This window comes from Manacus vitellinus, unplaced genomic scaffold (assembly GCF_001715985.3).
Source record: "Manacus vitellinus isolate BGI_N305 unplaced genomic scaffold, ASM171598v3 scaffold_26_pilon, whole genome shotgun sequence".
Taxonomy (NCBI): Eukaryota; Metazoa; Chordata; class Aves; order Passeriformes; family Pipridae; genus Manacus; species Manacus vitellinus.
The window spans coordinates 1,112,752-1,128,431 of NW_021939960.1; the positions used below are offsets into that span (position 1 = coordinate 1,112,752).

Consider the following 15,680-nt stretch of genomic DNA (forward strand, 5'->3'; position numbering starts at 1 on the left):
CAGCACCCTGCACTTCACCCCCATGTTCTTGCACAGCCTGACACACGCACAGTGCAGTCACACAGCACAGCCACGCCACAGCAACGCAGCACAGGGCCATGAACACACCACAGCTCTGCTCCAACAGGGACCTGCCCCCAGCCCTACAGCCCGTCCCTGCCCGGCGCTGAGGGTGCTCACACAAACGCCTCATCCTCAGCGTCACACAGGAGTACACACACCACAATGGACACAAGGATGCAGAAATAAGGTATTGCAGTCTTCTGTGCCAACTGAGAATAAATACAACAAATGTGTTTCATTGCTGTGAATCCAAAATATGTGGGATTTAAGTTGGTTGTGTTTGTGCGAAGTGAGTGCAAGGTATAAGAGTAGGGGTGAGTGGGGCAAGCTACACACAAAACCAGACAGGGCTGCAATTCAGCGCTGCTGCCCCAACTCCCAAAAAGCTAACTTGGCTTGTACCGATGGAGATTCTCTCAGGTCTCTTCACTTCACCATAAGAACACTGCCAGGCTTTTATCAAACTACAAATACACGTTTACTTATTTTTTATTAAGGAAAAAAGTTTCAAGAAGAAATTTTAAAAACGTTAATGATGTGAACTTTTAAGTGGCTTAGGGATAGAGACACTTATTGGACATATTATCTTAAAAACTAACACAAACAGTGTGATGAATCTTCCCCAGGCTAAAACAAAATACCTCTTAGAGTTTTTTACCCCAACAGTGACTTTCTCTCTGTCTTGACTGATCTTTATTGTAGTTACTAAGTTTTCTATTCAGGAGTAAGTGATGGCAGTCTAATATACCCAATTGTTATCTCAAGGCTTCATGGATATCACATTACATGGAATGAAAAAATAGCTCTTGGGTCAAGATGCAGTTGCAGCAGGCTGAAAGTCTGCAGTGTAAAGAGAATATCTCGGATGCTTTCAGCCCTAAGTGTGGAGATTGTCTTTATCAAGTGACAGTGGTATTTTGCCTCCCCATGTCTCCCAATGAGGTAGTCTTGGGTCAAGGTGTGCACATGCACCTTCACAAACACGGCTCTCGTGATGTGCTGTGGTAGCACTGTCTGCACCCTCACCAGTGAGAAACCTTCCCTCACTCTGAGTAGGTCTGAAACACGGCTGCTGCGAATGGGAAAGGTCTTATCTCCCTGAATGTCGGGGGTCCGAGGGGCAGGGAATCGCCAGGGTAACTGGGTTCAGAGGAGCACGATGGGCGGTGGGAGAGCACGGCCAGTGAACGGTCTCCAGGAGCTCAGATTAGACTCCAAATTCACTGCTTTTCTTTCAGGTTGTTTACGTTTAACCTTTGTTTTCTTCTGAAAGCCATTACACCATTTTCGTTTATTTACTCATTGTGTCTCCAGCTGATGTCCTTTTAAAAATCATCAAACGGGTTTTTTTGTGTTTGGGGAAAGAGGCAAGACTCTCTTACAAAAGACCTTGCTTAAATAACAATACACACTGTTAGGAGAAATCTGCATCCCCAAAGCTACGCCCCCACCCTGTGGCTGAATGAGAAAGTTGTTGGTTTGAAAGCTGTTAATTTGTTAACTCTGTCTCCAGCGTTTGCCTCAAAAGTCTTACAATCATTTCATTGCTGGGGTGAGTGTCGACACGGTGTACGAGCTACTTTGCTTCAAAACACCTCTCCAGCTTTAGGGGCAGTATTGGAAGCATTACTGTGTAAGGATTTTTAAAAGGACGTTACTTTTGACTGGAAAGATTAAAATGCTAAGGAAAAAGGTTTGCATTCAAATTAAAGGGAGGTCTTTCACTCTTTTTTTAGAAATGGTTTTCTTTTAGATATAGGAAAATTCATTTTGGTAAAGTCCAAATTATCTCAATCCTTACTTTAGGATGGATATTTTATTAGTTGCTAGCATGGCTTTTCATTTTGAAGAAAAAAACCCTATCATTAGACAGCAAGCTCTTTTATTATTAAACGGCTACTGTGTGTTAGCTGACTGAAACTGCAACTGAAAACATGTTCCTTCTAGCTTGCTTTCTTTTTGTTTGTTTTTAAATTTTTTATATTTTTAAAAAGGAAGTAGTTTACAACTACTGTTCAGTTTTGAGGAGAATTTTACTGCCAGAATGGTTTTTTCAAGTGAGCACTTCAAAAGCAAACAAAAAATGCTGCTACTTTGTAAAACAGTCGGGGAGTCAATTATCAGGAGGCTGACATATCAATTACCACGAATTCAAGGTTTTTCGAGAAGATGTAATTAATTTACAAGTGCTTGTAAGTTGTTTGCAGCTGTTGCATTTTAACATTGTCTGCCACAGTAGCACCAAGGTGGCAAGGTCTCCACATGGTATCACACCACCGAAGAAAATAATCATCTATTCCCTCTTTGTCTCCATACTGTCTGTATTCACTCTTGTAGGAGAAAATACTGTTTACTCTTGGCCTGCTGAAGGCTCTAGAAAAGCCCCCAGAAAGTTGTGTGAGATGTGATTGGGACTACATTTGCTGTATAGTAAGATTCAGAAATCCAGAGTGATTGTAGAGTTCGTTGTTTTATACTGCTATGCCCTTTAGACTCAGCAAGGGAGATCTGACAGACCACACCACCCTTTTCCTCACTTTTTTCTTCTCCTTTAACAACTGTTATTCCTTTCTGAAAGCACTGCCTGCTTTCAAAGTATACCATTCTGAACTTTGCCAAGTTAACAGATGTTTTTTTCTGTTAACTTTAGGAAATTTAGAATCAAATCCCTATTTATGGCTTATCAGAAAATTGCCACTCGTGCATAGTTTCGAAGTGACTTGATGACAAAGGCAGATGTGGGAATGCATTACACATTCTGCACGACCCTTTTCCTGTGCACACATTGCATATATGATTTATGTCAACCGATTCCATACATTTATTTATTTTTGTAGTGCTAAATAAATTCCAGCCTCACATGCTTTGATTTATGAAAATGTTTATGCAGCTTTTCAGTGGAATTTAGCACACCACAATTTCACAGTTTACTGCAGCTCAGTGTGGTGAAAAGCACAAGGACAATCAGAAGTGCTGGGTACAGTGTGCATCAAAGAGCCCAGGTATCTGAACGTCCTCCTCCTGTGTTGATCTCCACTGGGTCTGTGTGCATCTTCTTTCTGTTGGGTTAAAAGAGTCACTGAATTGCAGGTCCCTGTGTGTGAGTGTACCAGGGATCTGGATCTCTTGGTGAAGGTGGGTCTCAAACAGGTTTTTCCAAGATCCTTTAGCAAGACATTCCACATTTAATGATGTACTGCTTTAAAAAAATGTCCTTTTGCTTCAGACCTGATGATTTCCTTGGTTGCACCTTAACTTTATTATTGCAAAAAATAGAGCTTAGTCACTGTCCCTGCTTTACTCGCCATTTAAAGACTTTGCAGACCTTTAGCTCATTTCCTCTCAGAGCTCTCCACACAAGTTAAAACACAGACTCTCTTCATATTGAAGGCATTTTACATGGCTGACCATCTTTATTGCTCTTCCCTGTACCTATAACAGCTCTACCATATCCTTTGAGAGACAGCAGTAATGGGTTTGTGTGAGACATTAAAAATGTTTGTGTGCCAGGGACCTGTTCAGAGTACAGTGATGGTCCATGTGATGCTCCCACAGAGGATCTAAAAGGCTGCTGCTGAGCAGAGAATAAACCCTGGCTCCAGCACCTGCTTTTTGAATGGCAGCAGCTAATTTAACCCCCCACATTGCATCTGTAGATATGCAGAGTAATTCTAGAAACTTAAGTCAAAATATTGTAGTTGATAGAGATTTCCATCTGCATAATTAAAATCAGAGCCTGGTCTGTATGAAGTGGACATGAATCACCTTCCACCTGCCCCTGTATAATTCATTGCAGCTAACTGATTTCACCAGAGCCAGTGCTGATTTATTCTAGCTAAGAATTAATCCCTTTGACTTCTACCAATGATTCATCTTCAAGCAAGATAATGTGGAGGTAGTTTGAGTAAGCTTTGCAGAAATAATTTCTTAAGTTCTCTCTCTCCAGGAACCTAGACTGCCAGTGGAGCATTTGCATTTCCCTTTTTAACATCAGCCTAAAAATAAGTTTAAGATAAAAACGTTCAGGTAACTTGACTGCAGAGTGACTTGGAACAAATAGAGAGAAGCTTAGAGTGAGCATGGAGAACAAAGAAAGAGAATTGCTAGGCAGGGTTGGGTGGAATTCTCTGTGATTAGAGGATAATACAGTACACACACTCAGTTGAACTCTGAAAGCACTTAATTAGACACAGGGTGTGTGGCAGAAGGAGGTAAGTGTTATGTCCATTTGAAAACAGGGAAACAGATACAGGCAGCTGAAGTGGCAGCCCGAGAGCACTGTCAGTATGTGCAAAACAGGAGTTTGGGAATTCACAGTTCTTGACTTGGACTTACAGAGCCCACTCAAAGGGACCCCCAGGATGTCACACGAGTTTCCAGGCAGCAACTCAGATTTTACCTGTGGTGTTGTTCAGGCCAGTTGGGAGTGCAATGAGACAGCAGTGCCTGAGGCTTGTGCTTTTCCTTGGCCTCCCCACAACTCTAATGTCCTAGAGGAAACTGGGGGTTAACACAACTTCGTGACAAAAAGGATTTGGGATTGGAGAAGAAAGAAGGAGATGCTATAAACTGTATCATGGGACCTGCACACAAGGTTTTGTAAAATGTTCCACCACAGCCTCACTTCACAGAGGGACAGCACAATGAGAATGGACAGTTGTGGCCATCATGAGGTCAGGTGAGATGGACAAAACTTTTTGAACATTCCTGGTATTGAACTCACTAATTAATTGGAAATGCAGCTTATTTCCTTTTCATAGACTTTAGTGAGCTTTGTGTCAAATCCTAGATGCATGTAATTGAGGAACAAGCATGTGTTATTTCATACATTCTGCAGTCAAGTCAAAACATCCAATTTCAGAAGACACTCTGGGAGGAGGCTGTATTTGTTATTACTCACTCCTCTGATACCTCTTTTCTTTCCACTCTCTGATTCACCACTTTTGTCATATTTCCCCTCTTTTGCTCTTCCTCAATCATACCCACCTACTTAAAACTAATCACGTACTAAAAAGTGCATAATTACATTTTCATTATGCTCTTTCCTGACATAATTTTTGATTATGTAATTAAGGGTTCTCATTGGGCTCTTGAATTGAGAGAAGATTTTTGGTTTAATTAATCAAAAAGTCCTTCTCAATTCCAGATATTTTTAAGCAGTTTTGTTTTTAGGTCATGTGCAGAAAGCATTTCTGTTATTCCTGACATATGGTGTTATATGATCTGCTCTTTACCCTCTTAAGCCAACAACAGAGAAATACTGTCTTGACAGCAGGCTCAGGTACATTTATCAAGAGATAAGAAGATGCATCAAACTTCAATATGCTTGAAGTAGAATTTTTTTTTTAATTTTGAAATTTGTTTTTTTTCTTTTGCAAATTGGAAGTTTATCAGATTTCAATGAAATAGTCAATTAAACTGGGGTTGTTCCAAGTGATTTTTTTCCCATAGGAGACACTGTTTACAAGTTTTCAATTCCTTACATTTTTTTTTTCTGACAAATTCACATTCTTACAAAATTTATTGTTTCAGGGCAATACTGGAAGCTTTGCAGACTGGAGGCAGGTAAGTGTTTGCCCCAAGCTAGCACAACCAAGCAAAAGACACTTTCCATAGTTTGTTCTCTGTAAGTACATGAAGTAAAATAACATGAATGCTAGTGCTTGTTTTTGTTTATAAATTGCTTCTTCCTGACTGTATGTGCATTATTTCCACCATGTAGTGCACATATTTTATATCCATAAGGTTGAATTCATGTAACTGGGAAACATTTAGTCCTGTATGTATGCCTCAGACTATGGCTTTATGGTTGAACTTGAGTCAATCAAAGTGTGAGCCACCCTTTTTCTCCTTTCCACATTGCTGCATGTTTTCACCACTTCCTTGGTGACACTGTGGTGAACAGGATCAGGAACTGATCAGCTGATCCAGCTGAAAATGAACCAGAGGCCAACAAACAAAAGGTCCTTTTTCAGTCAGATTTGCTCCCTGACAGGCTCAGTGTGCAAACCCCAAGAGCTGCTGCTGGCACGAGAGGAGGCGTCCGGTCTTGTGGCAATGGCAGGAGAAGGATGGGACTGTCTCCTCTGGCAGCAGCTCACCTGCAGATCAGTTTAAAGCCATTTCTGAGACTAGAGCCTTGTGAAACTGGAGCTGGGTGCAGCCCATGGAATTACAACCCCTCATATAAGGCCAGTGCATGGGCTGTGAGCTCCCAGTACAGGGGCAGAAAGACATTCTGGGAAAACACCACCAGCTCCAACAGAATACTGACTGACTACAGCAGTCCCACTGGAGAGGGGGAATCAGGTGTTTTTCACCCTATTGATATATTCAAAACTGCCTTTCCCCCCTTCCCTTTTTGATTTTGTGCAGAAACATTAAAAGCAGGCGTAGCAATAAAGATGCCATTAAACTGACAGTATCACTCGTGAAATCACAGAACACTTTCATTTGATTTACAGAGTAAATGGTGTACAAGTCATAACAGGAAGCCATTGGTAACAGATTAGGGTTAGGAGGAGGCCGGTGTGCTTTGCCACAGAAGATGGAACTGGTCATAAACACTAATGGCCCAGAAAAATAGCAGTATAAGGTCTTAGACTGAAGATGGAAGGAAAAGGGGCAGATTTGTTTTTCTTGCAGCTTTTCTTAACAACCAAATTGCATTAACAGTAGCAAATTTCAGTTATGGCCCCTTTGTTTTCAGAAGCTCAGTACTTTCAAGAAATCCTCATTTCAGCCAAAATTTTCTAGTCTAAGTCCAGAGGTAAAAAAATTTGAAGTTTTGTTCAGAAGGCTTGAGTGCAGTAAAAAATTAAAAAAATATCCTTTCCTTTTCAAAACTGAAGAAAAATATCACCATGTAGGCTCAATGCTATGGTGGGATTGCTTTTCAGGAAAAAAAAAAAAGAAAATAATTTGAACAGAATGTAGGTAACATGATAGAGAGTGCTTTGTTTAAACAAAAACTTCTTACCAAAGTCACAAATATCTGTCTCTGGCCTGCATGATGTTTGGCTTTTACAGCTCATAGGGGCACCCTAGTGTTAGGTGACTATAAAGTGTGCAAGGCTAAGCAGAGTTTTCTTTCCCTGTCTCAGGAAGCTGACCTGAAGAGGATTGTGCAGCCAGTTTTACAGCTTTACATCCACTGCCGACCTCCACGATGTTTTATTACGTCAATAGTCCCAAGCCCTCAACAATTCACTTTTCTGGAAGTCCTTGCAGACTTCAGAGAGCCCCCTGAGCTCTGCCAGTCGCTGGAGCAGAAGGCAAAATGCCTTTTACATTTGCTTTCTGCCAAGCACAAGGAAGGAAGCAGCTCTTTAGAAATGTGCAGGCAAAGCCTTCTCTTTGAGCGGCTGATTCTCTGGGCATGGCTTGCACTACACATCCATTGTTCTCCTCGAGCACCAAAATCCCCACAGAGCCCCATCTAGAGGGATAGAAACCAGTGGGTTTTATGTGAAGTTTGGGCCTTGGCTGGATTTCTCTTTGGGAGGCCCCAGGGCCCTGCAGCCAAGCATGGCCTGCGAGTGCTCACAGAACTAGGCCAGCTGCAGTCTCTGGCAATGCCCACGTGCTGAAGGGTGGAGGGGGTGGGTTCAGTAAATCTGAATCTCCACATTTCATTTGGATGACCTCTGATATGGAAAATATTTTTCCACTCCACTGGCCGAGCAAATTACAGAATCATTTCAGTTTCAACTTGAGCATGCTGCCCAAGAACACCAGAGCAGGACGGTCAACAGCTTCTTTCTTCTAGACCAGAGCACTAAAATACTGGTTTTAAAAAGAAGGCCAAAAAATCCAATGTAATGATAAGACAGAGATGTTCAAGAAGATTGTGGAAAAGCTTCCAGTGACAACAGCATAGAAAAATAATTTTGCACTTTATAAACTGAAGCAGTTTTGAGAGAGAGAGAAAGGATCAGTCCCATAGCCCCAGTTTCTACAAACACACACAAACACACACAAACACACACACTTCAGTTTTGTCAATATGTTTCTTCTGCTCCAGTAACATTTAGTCTCATAAAGCATTTGGGAAATACTGCAAGGACAAAGAAAATGAAGGTTACATAAAATAAGGGTGACTGGACAGCTCACTGGACCTGTTGGGTTACACATGATAATTCTGGCCCAGTAGGAACAAGATACAAGAGACAAAACCAGAACAAAGCTCCTTTTGTCTCTATGAAGATTCCTCTGAAGAATACCCAACTGCAACTCGAGAATCAATGAGTTCAGTAATGAGCAGAGAGAGGAAGTCTTTCCTGCTGAGAAGAAAGGAAACAAGGCTCCTTAAAACTGAATGAAGGAGCCAAGGAACTGTCTTGAACTGGCTTTGTGGAAGACATGAAAAGTTCTGCACATGCATGAATAAGATCTGTACTGTATGGTAAAAGCCAGGGACATTTCTTGATGACACTCCGAGCTTCTTACAAGAAATGGTGAGACATAAAGATCAGATTAAAGGTCAGAAAGAAGGTCATTTATCAGTTTAATTGCTGAAGCTACTCATAGTTCTCCTTGTGACTGAAGTCATCTTGCTAGGAAGGCAAATCAGGGCTGATGCACAGGCGTGTGTCAGAGGTGGAGAGCAATTGCTAAAACCCTGTAAATCTGCAAACACTGTTCAACTCCTTTCAGTTTAAGAAATTCTGACAGAATTTTGTTCTGTTGTAAGGCAGGATCTTTAGTAGCTTGGTATTCCGTTTCCTTTGTTTTTACTGAGTAAAAGGTTTCTGTTAACAAAATCTGCCTAATTACACTCTCACCTCTGTGAACAGCAGAGTGCTGTGCAGAGCAGGCTGTTCTGTGCACAGACACAATGTGGAACAGCCAGTCCTGTGGCATTCAGACACATGCAACTCTAACTACCATTTGCTTGTGTGGCAAGTAAGGTCTCATTATCACCTCTCAGACAGGAAAAATTGGAAGTGAGTAATTATTCAGCCCTGAGTCTTCCACCTCTCTGGCACCTCAGGGTATGGGAGCTACTCAATTGCATTTGAGTCTTTCCACACAATTACACTTCTCACTCTGCAGGCAAAAGCAGGGGTTGTTAAAAATATTTTTCCCATCTGCTCCCTCACTCTGGCTGCTATCTTTTAAAAATAAATAGACTTTTTTGTTGGTTTTAAGACATGTTGTTTCTAATGTTTCTCTATATTTAGGTAATTGCAGGCTTTTCTGGCCTAGATATGGTTGTAAAGACTATATTAGGAAAATAGTCTCAAATTTTCAAGCCTGAGTATGTTAAGCTTCTTAAAATGACTGGGTTTAGGGCTGCTACCCACCAGAAGTGCATGCTGCTATCAAGGGAGCAGTGGTTGTTCAGTAAAATAGACCATGAAGACAATCATGTTTGCATATGAGAACACTTTGGTTTAGACTCTGATCTTCAGACTCTATTACAGATCTGATTGTCTGAGCACTGTTATGTTCCCAACAGATCCTCTCCCAGTTAGATATTATTTGGTATTGTAACAAGGAACAGAGGCTGCAGTGCAGCATGGAAAGGTCTGTAACTGTTTCTGTCCAGCACATGTGGTTTATAGCACTGTCATGTGAGTCTGGTACCAGGGCTGATCTCGGGAAGGGGCTCCTTCTGCCAGGACAAGTGAATAAAAATATAGGAATGATTTGGTTTTGATTAAAACGTGGGATTTTAACAAAATTATTCTGTGGGAGAAGTGTCTGATTTCTTTGGACAAGCTGCTGATCCTTTGCAATGTGAAAAGTACGGAAACTGCAGAGTTTGTGTATAGCCCAAGTATATTTTTCAGATTTCATTATAAGAAAGTCCAGGTTCTCTTGTGAGAGCCTGATCTCTCCTGTTGGCTTTATAAGGACAGAAGAATTTAATTTGTATTGATTTAGACTTGTATACCCCTAACATATTCCAAATATGGCTCTTATCCTTTGTGAGTTACTCCAGGGTAAAACATTAGCTGCAAGTGAAGTGTCAGCACTGTGCAGGTCTGAGATTGAGACTTGAAGAAAATAGTGGGAATGAGGGAGAGAAAACTGTATATAACTATCATGATGAAATGTCTTGCTAATACCACCCAAATACTTGTATAAATACCCACTTAATAATTTGTTTCAGCAATCCCTCAGTTACCTCAATTATACTGTTAGCAACGGGAGAACTCTTTATCATCTGGATTTATTGATTTTAGGGCATGCAATGTTGAACTGGAAAGAATTAGAGAGCTGAGACAGTGAATCAAATTGGGAACCCCCTGGGAAATCCACTAAGTACATTACTGGGCAGCAGAGAAAGCAGCTGGAAGCCAGGCAGAATAAATAGGATCAGTCCCTATGGAAATGATTAAAAATGGGCAAAAAAAGAGAAAAGAAGATCTAGAAGGAATTTCTGCTAATGCTGGACTGGGAAGTAAGCTGGTATACAGACCAGTGCTGGTTTTCCAAGGATTTTCCTGTCCATTCTGCATCTTTTTTTAGAGTGAGGTCTTCCCAATGCCAAATATGTAGCAATATGGCAGTGGGGAAGTGCTGGGAGGTTAGTCCTGTCAGTCAGCGCAGAGCAGCTGGTCCCTGGGCAGAAATCTAGGGAAGCTTCTTGCCAAGGAAGTAGCTTATACAAACTGTGAACTGTGTCCACCTGCTAGGCATTCTTTGCTCTTGATTTATGTCTCACACTACCGATATATTTGCCACAACGAGCTACCATGTGAGAGAAGAGATGGCCTCAGGGAACACCTCAGAATAATACCCAGTCTAACCTTTTTTGCATGTGAGTAATGAACAACAGGTCATAATCACTCACCAAGGCTGCATCCACGAGGTTGCACCTTTTTTTAACTTACAGATTTTTCAAAGAACTCTTCTCTGCCTCTTCCACTTTTTCTTTCTCAAGTCCTCAGGTAGTCTAGTGGGCTCATCAGTTTGGTACCAATGATTCAAGTATCCTTGGCCTCCATATCCAATCACCCTTACCAAAGAATGTGCTTGTATTTTAAGAATACTTGTATTTCAGTGAAAGAGGAAAAGAGAGAGAAAGAAACCAAGGGGAAGAGGGTTCTGTTTCAGGAACACAGAAATGAGAGTGGTTCTAGTTTGTGGGAGGGAGCTCCTCAGATGTGATGCCTGTCACAAATGTGCACAGTGGCAGACCTGTAACGGCCAAGACAAGGGAGAGACAGGTCAACAACAAAATAGGAAACCACGTAAATGGCAGACCTGCTATTCTTTGTCACGGGTGCCAACGTAGGCAGCAAATCATCATGGGAGCAGGTGCCCTGCTGTAGCACAAATACCAGTATTCCTGAGCTACTTTTTTTCTGAAAGCCTCAGCTGGAGAGCTATCCTGTCTTCCAGGGCTTATAAACACTGGTATTGCTGGAAGGGTTTTGTCTGCCTCTGGGTCCTGCTGCAGATCACACTGCACTTCCTCGGACTTCCTGTTTTATTGCATCTGTGAGAAGAAGCTGGAGATCCTTTCCAGGTGGGCTCTTGTGGTGAGTGGACAGCTCAGGAAGTTTGCTTAGGAACACAAAAGCAAACTGGTGAGCAAACAGGGCAGACCAAGGAGGTCAAGCAGAAGGAATAGGTCCCATAAACACACTGTATGCAACATACAGGATCCATTGTACTCTCCTGGGGCAAGGCCAAAGAATTTTCTAGGGACAAAAAGAACATCTAGAAATTTTTATGCCTGTTTCTAGAAACAAAATTTTCAAATTTACTTCAGATGCCTAAATCTTGTATATAGTGAGATTTCTATTACATGGCACCCTGTGAGGAGTGGCATATATTACGTTGTCAGATTATCCTGTTTGTGCAAAACTATTTCCTGCAAGATTGGCATTTGGCATGGATGACTGTCTATCTGTTTTGGCTGAAAATAATGATGGTATTGGTACCATGCATAATAGGAATTGCTAAAAGGATGTCAGTCACCAAACCACTTATGTTCTGCTGAGCCTGGAGCCCACCTCTAACCAAACTTCCCTCAGGAGAGCTCACCATCCACCAGCTCTGTGTTCTTCATCTGCCACTTACAGTCAGAGACCTCGTTGGAACTGAAGCCAGGTATTGACTCTTGGCTCTTTGGAGTCCAAACCATAACCTCAGTGTAACCCTACACCCAGGAATTCAGATACTACTCCAGGATTTGAGAGGCAGGTTTTTTGCTTGATAGACAATTTTTTAAAAATCTCCCTAAAACTGTCTTTTCAATCCATTTTCTAAAAACTAGCCAGTATCCATTTTCCTTCTCCCATGAAAACTAACCCTATCCCACAATAAAAATCCTAAAATCAGAACTGATAATTTGGCTGACAATACATGAAGAGCTCTGCTGCTTAATTAGTTCTGCAATGCTGCTGACAGTAATTACAGCCTTCTTTTGTGTCAATAACTAAGTCAGCAACCCTCAAAAAAAAAGATTCAGGGCCTTATTTGTCTTCTAGTTTTGTCACTTCTGCATCACTGTAATTTCACTGTTAACAGTAGAATTACCCTTGAAATACAGCACTCTAAGTGAAAGGAGAATCAGATGTACAGATATGTACTTTGGGGGGGTTGGGTTTGCAGCCACATTTCTGATTGGGAGCATATTTGAAAAATATGCATCTAAAAATACAACAGTGTGGAGGTGTAATGTATTGGCACAATACAACAAACACTGGATGCCTGTATAGCATTAAACAGGATCCTGTACAAACTACACAGCTGGCTTCAGGATTTGCTGTTGTAATAGTAAACAACTGAATTCCAGGGAAATACACTTGCTCTTTACTTCAGGTATTGGAGGTGAACAAACAAATTTGTACAAGGGACCCCAAACTACATAAGTTTATCTCAGTTAATAATCTGTCCAGGTTCTTTTACCATAAAGTAAAGTAAAGTAATCTAAAAATAAACTAAACTTCTGAGCTCTCAATGTCACTACTCAATTCTGTGACAGGTGAGCCTGTTCTCTCCTTTTTTTTGTGTAGTGTTTCTTCACCTCTCATTTCTAAGAGATCTGCATCGCTAGGGAGACACAGATGTGCTAAATTAAAGTAGTCAGAAGAAATTTTATATTGTTCCCTTCTGTCACTCCTTTGATCAGTAATGAGGCTCTTAAGGTTTATACTGAATTTCTTGCCCTTCAGAAGAGAGCAAATTAAATGAGATGTTGCCAGTCATTGAGATACACTGTGGAGAGGATTTGGGAGCCTGTGGTAGAGCAGAGCAAATATATAAAATGGTTACACAGCTGATATTTTAAAACAGTAGCAAACTGAATCCTGCCGGGAAAAGGCTAGGGAAAATTATGGTCTACTTCAGCATCATGAAATGAGCTGCATTTTTCTAACTATTAATGGAGTTAGCTGCTATAAAGCATACGTTACATGGTTTCACTCTGCTGTGCAGTGAAATTAATACACAAAATATCAGCACAAAGCTTGAGGATGAAATCTATTCAATGTAAAGCAATTATGTTACTGAGGCAACAAGGAGAGTGAAATCAGACATCTATATGTTAACGTATAGAAAACCAGAAATTCAAACAAACTGCAGGAAGACTGTAAGACCTTTCAGTAGAAACAAAAACAAAACTATATTCATGATCTGGAAATGTCTTCATTAAACAAACAAACAAATATTTACTTCTCTGATTTCAACATTATTTGTCTCTATTTTTCTGCTATTCCCATCACCATGATAATAGAGTCCTTCCATTGCTAATGGACAGCAGGTCAGGTCTGGACCAGAGATTAGGAAGAATTTCCTAATTGGATGGTGAATGAAACACTGGAGGCAAGTGAATGCAAAGCTGTTGAATCTTCTCTCTTGTAGCTTTTCATGGAGAGGCCACACTGTGCCCCTGTGCTTGGAGATGGATTAAATGACCCATTGAAGCCCTTCCCAGCCTCGGGAGAGCAATTCCTTGGCGTGGACGTCACTCACTGACACAGAGGGAACTCTGAGCCAGTTCCCTTGTGGGACCTTCAGCTGGCAAACCCTCAGAGGACTTTAACCTCCCAGTAGTGTCTCCCTGTACTGTGTGGCACATTCTCTGGTGGCAGCAGAGGCAGGATGTGCTGTTACTGCCAAGAGAACAGAGATGACCAGCAGATTTTTGAGACAGTTTCACCCTGTTAAATTTTGGTTTAACCAGGAGCCATGAAATCACACTCATATCACACCCATGCTTGGATTGCTGATTTCCAAGGGAAATCCAAGTCTTCAAGTACTAACAGATCTTCAAAATTGTTTCCAGATAGAGGCCCTTCCCTGCTGCTTATCCAGCCCTGTTACAATTCCTGATTTCCCATCCTCTAACTCCTATTTTTCCAGGCAGCTGGAGTCCTCAGCTCTGTGTGAACGAGTCCACATAAACTTCTGGACAGCAGAGGTGATCACAAAGCACCTGCCAATTTTCACTAGGAAATAATACTAAACTAATGCTTTGCACAAGTGTTTGGAGCATTTGCTAGTAATGGTTATGGAGCATGGAGGGGTCAGGGGAGCAAATACAGATTATTGCCCCAGTTTGTACTTCAAACTCAACATTTGTTTGGCTTTCAGTGTCCACGCTTCTGGTGTAAGGCGTCCTACGACGTGGGCAAAGGGTAAAGGGAGAACATGCAATCAGGTATAAGATTATTAAAGGAGACTTAATTCCCGGAACTGAGAATTTAGTGTTCAGTGATTCCTCTTTAAGGCACGACTTTGGGTGTTTCACCTGCATGCTCTTGCTATGCTCGGGACTGACACGGAGGCCGGGCACGGCGGGGCCGGAGGGGGCCTGAGGGGCATTGAGGGGGACTTAGGGGACTGAGTGGGATCTGAGGGAACTGAGGGGGACTGAGAGGACCTGAGGGGGACTGAGGGAACTGAGGGGACCTGAGGTGGACTGAGGGCACTGAGGGGGGGGAACTGAGGGGACTGAGAGGGCTCGAAGGGACGTGACGAGAACTCAGGGGACCTGACATTGACCGAACTCCCCGCCCACACGGCCCCGGCCCCGCCCTGGCCCCGCCCCCTTCCTGGCCCCGCCCCGAACCGCCCCGCCCCCGGCCCCGGCTGGATGTCGGCTAGTCAGCGTGGACGGTGCCAACATGGCGGCGCCGCTGGCGGCGGCGCGGCCCTGCTGAGGGGGGCGCGTCCTTCCGGGAGGTGGCCGCGGGCCTTGATCGCCGGCCCGGGCCTTATTCGCGGCCCCTGCCCCCCCGCTCCCGGCCCCGCCGGGACCGCCCCCGCCCCGCCATGCAGCCCCCGGCCCGCGAGCAAGGACGCCCGCACAAGAGCATGTTCGTGTCGCGGGCCCTGGAGAAGATCCTGGCGGAGAAGGAGGCGAAGCGGCGCCGCACGGGGCAGCTGCGGAGAGCCTGCCAGGTGGCGCTGGGTGAGTCTGGCCCGGCCGGCCCGGCCCGGCTGTGCAGGGACACGGGCACGGCCGCGGGCGGGGAACGGGCCTTGCCCGCCCGGGGCGGGTCCCGTCGGGACTTTGGAGCGGGGAGAGAGGTCTCTCTCCAGGAGAGGACTTGCAAGTACAAGGGGAAAAAAATCCCCAAGTACCCGTTTTATGGAGTTCTGGCCTCGCCGTGAAGCAGGAGGGATTTGGGCTTGCCACTTCAGTTTTGAGAAAA

The 15,680-nt window shown here is 43.1% G+C and overlaps 1 protein-coding gene across 1 annotated transcript in view; it reads left to right on the forward strand.

Annotated features, from left to right (window-relative positions):
• The first annotated feature begins 15,297 nt into the window (after positions 1 to 15,297).
• ARFGEF2 (ADP ribosylation factor guanine nucleotide exchange factor 2) overlaps positions 15,298 to 15,680 on the forward strand; it is a 31,445-nt gene continuing 31,062 nt past the window's right edge. The window contains exon 1 of the mRNA XM_018073951.2: positions 15,298 to 15,436. Within this exon, the coding sequence (XP_017929440.2) occupies positions 15,298 to 15,436 (139 nt within the window). The remainder of the gene's footprint in view (positions 15,437 to 15,680) is intronic.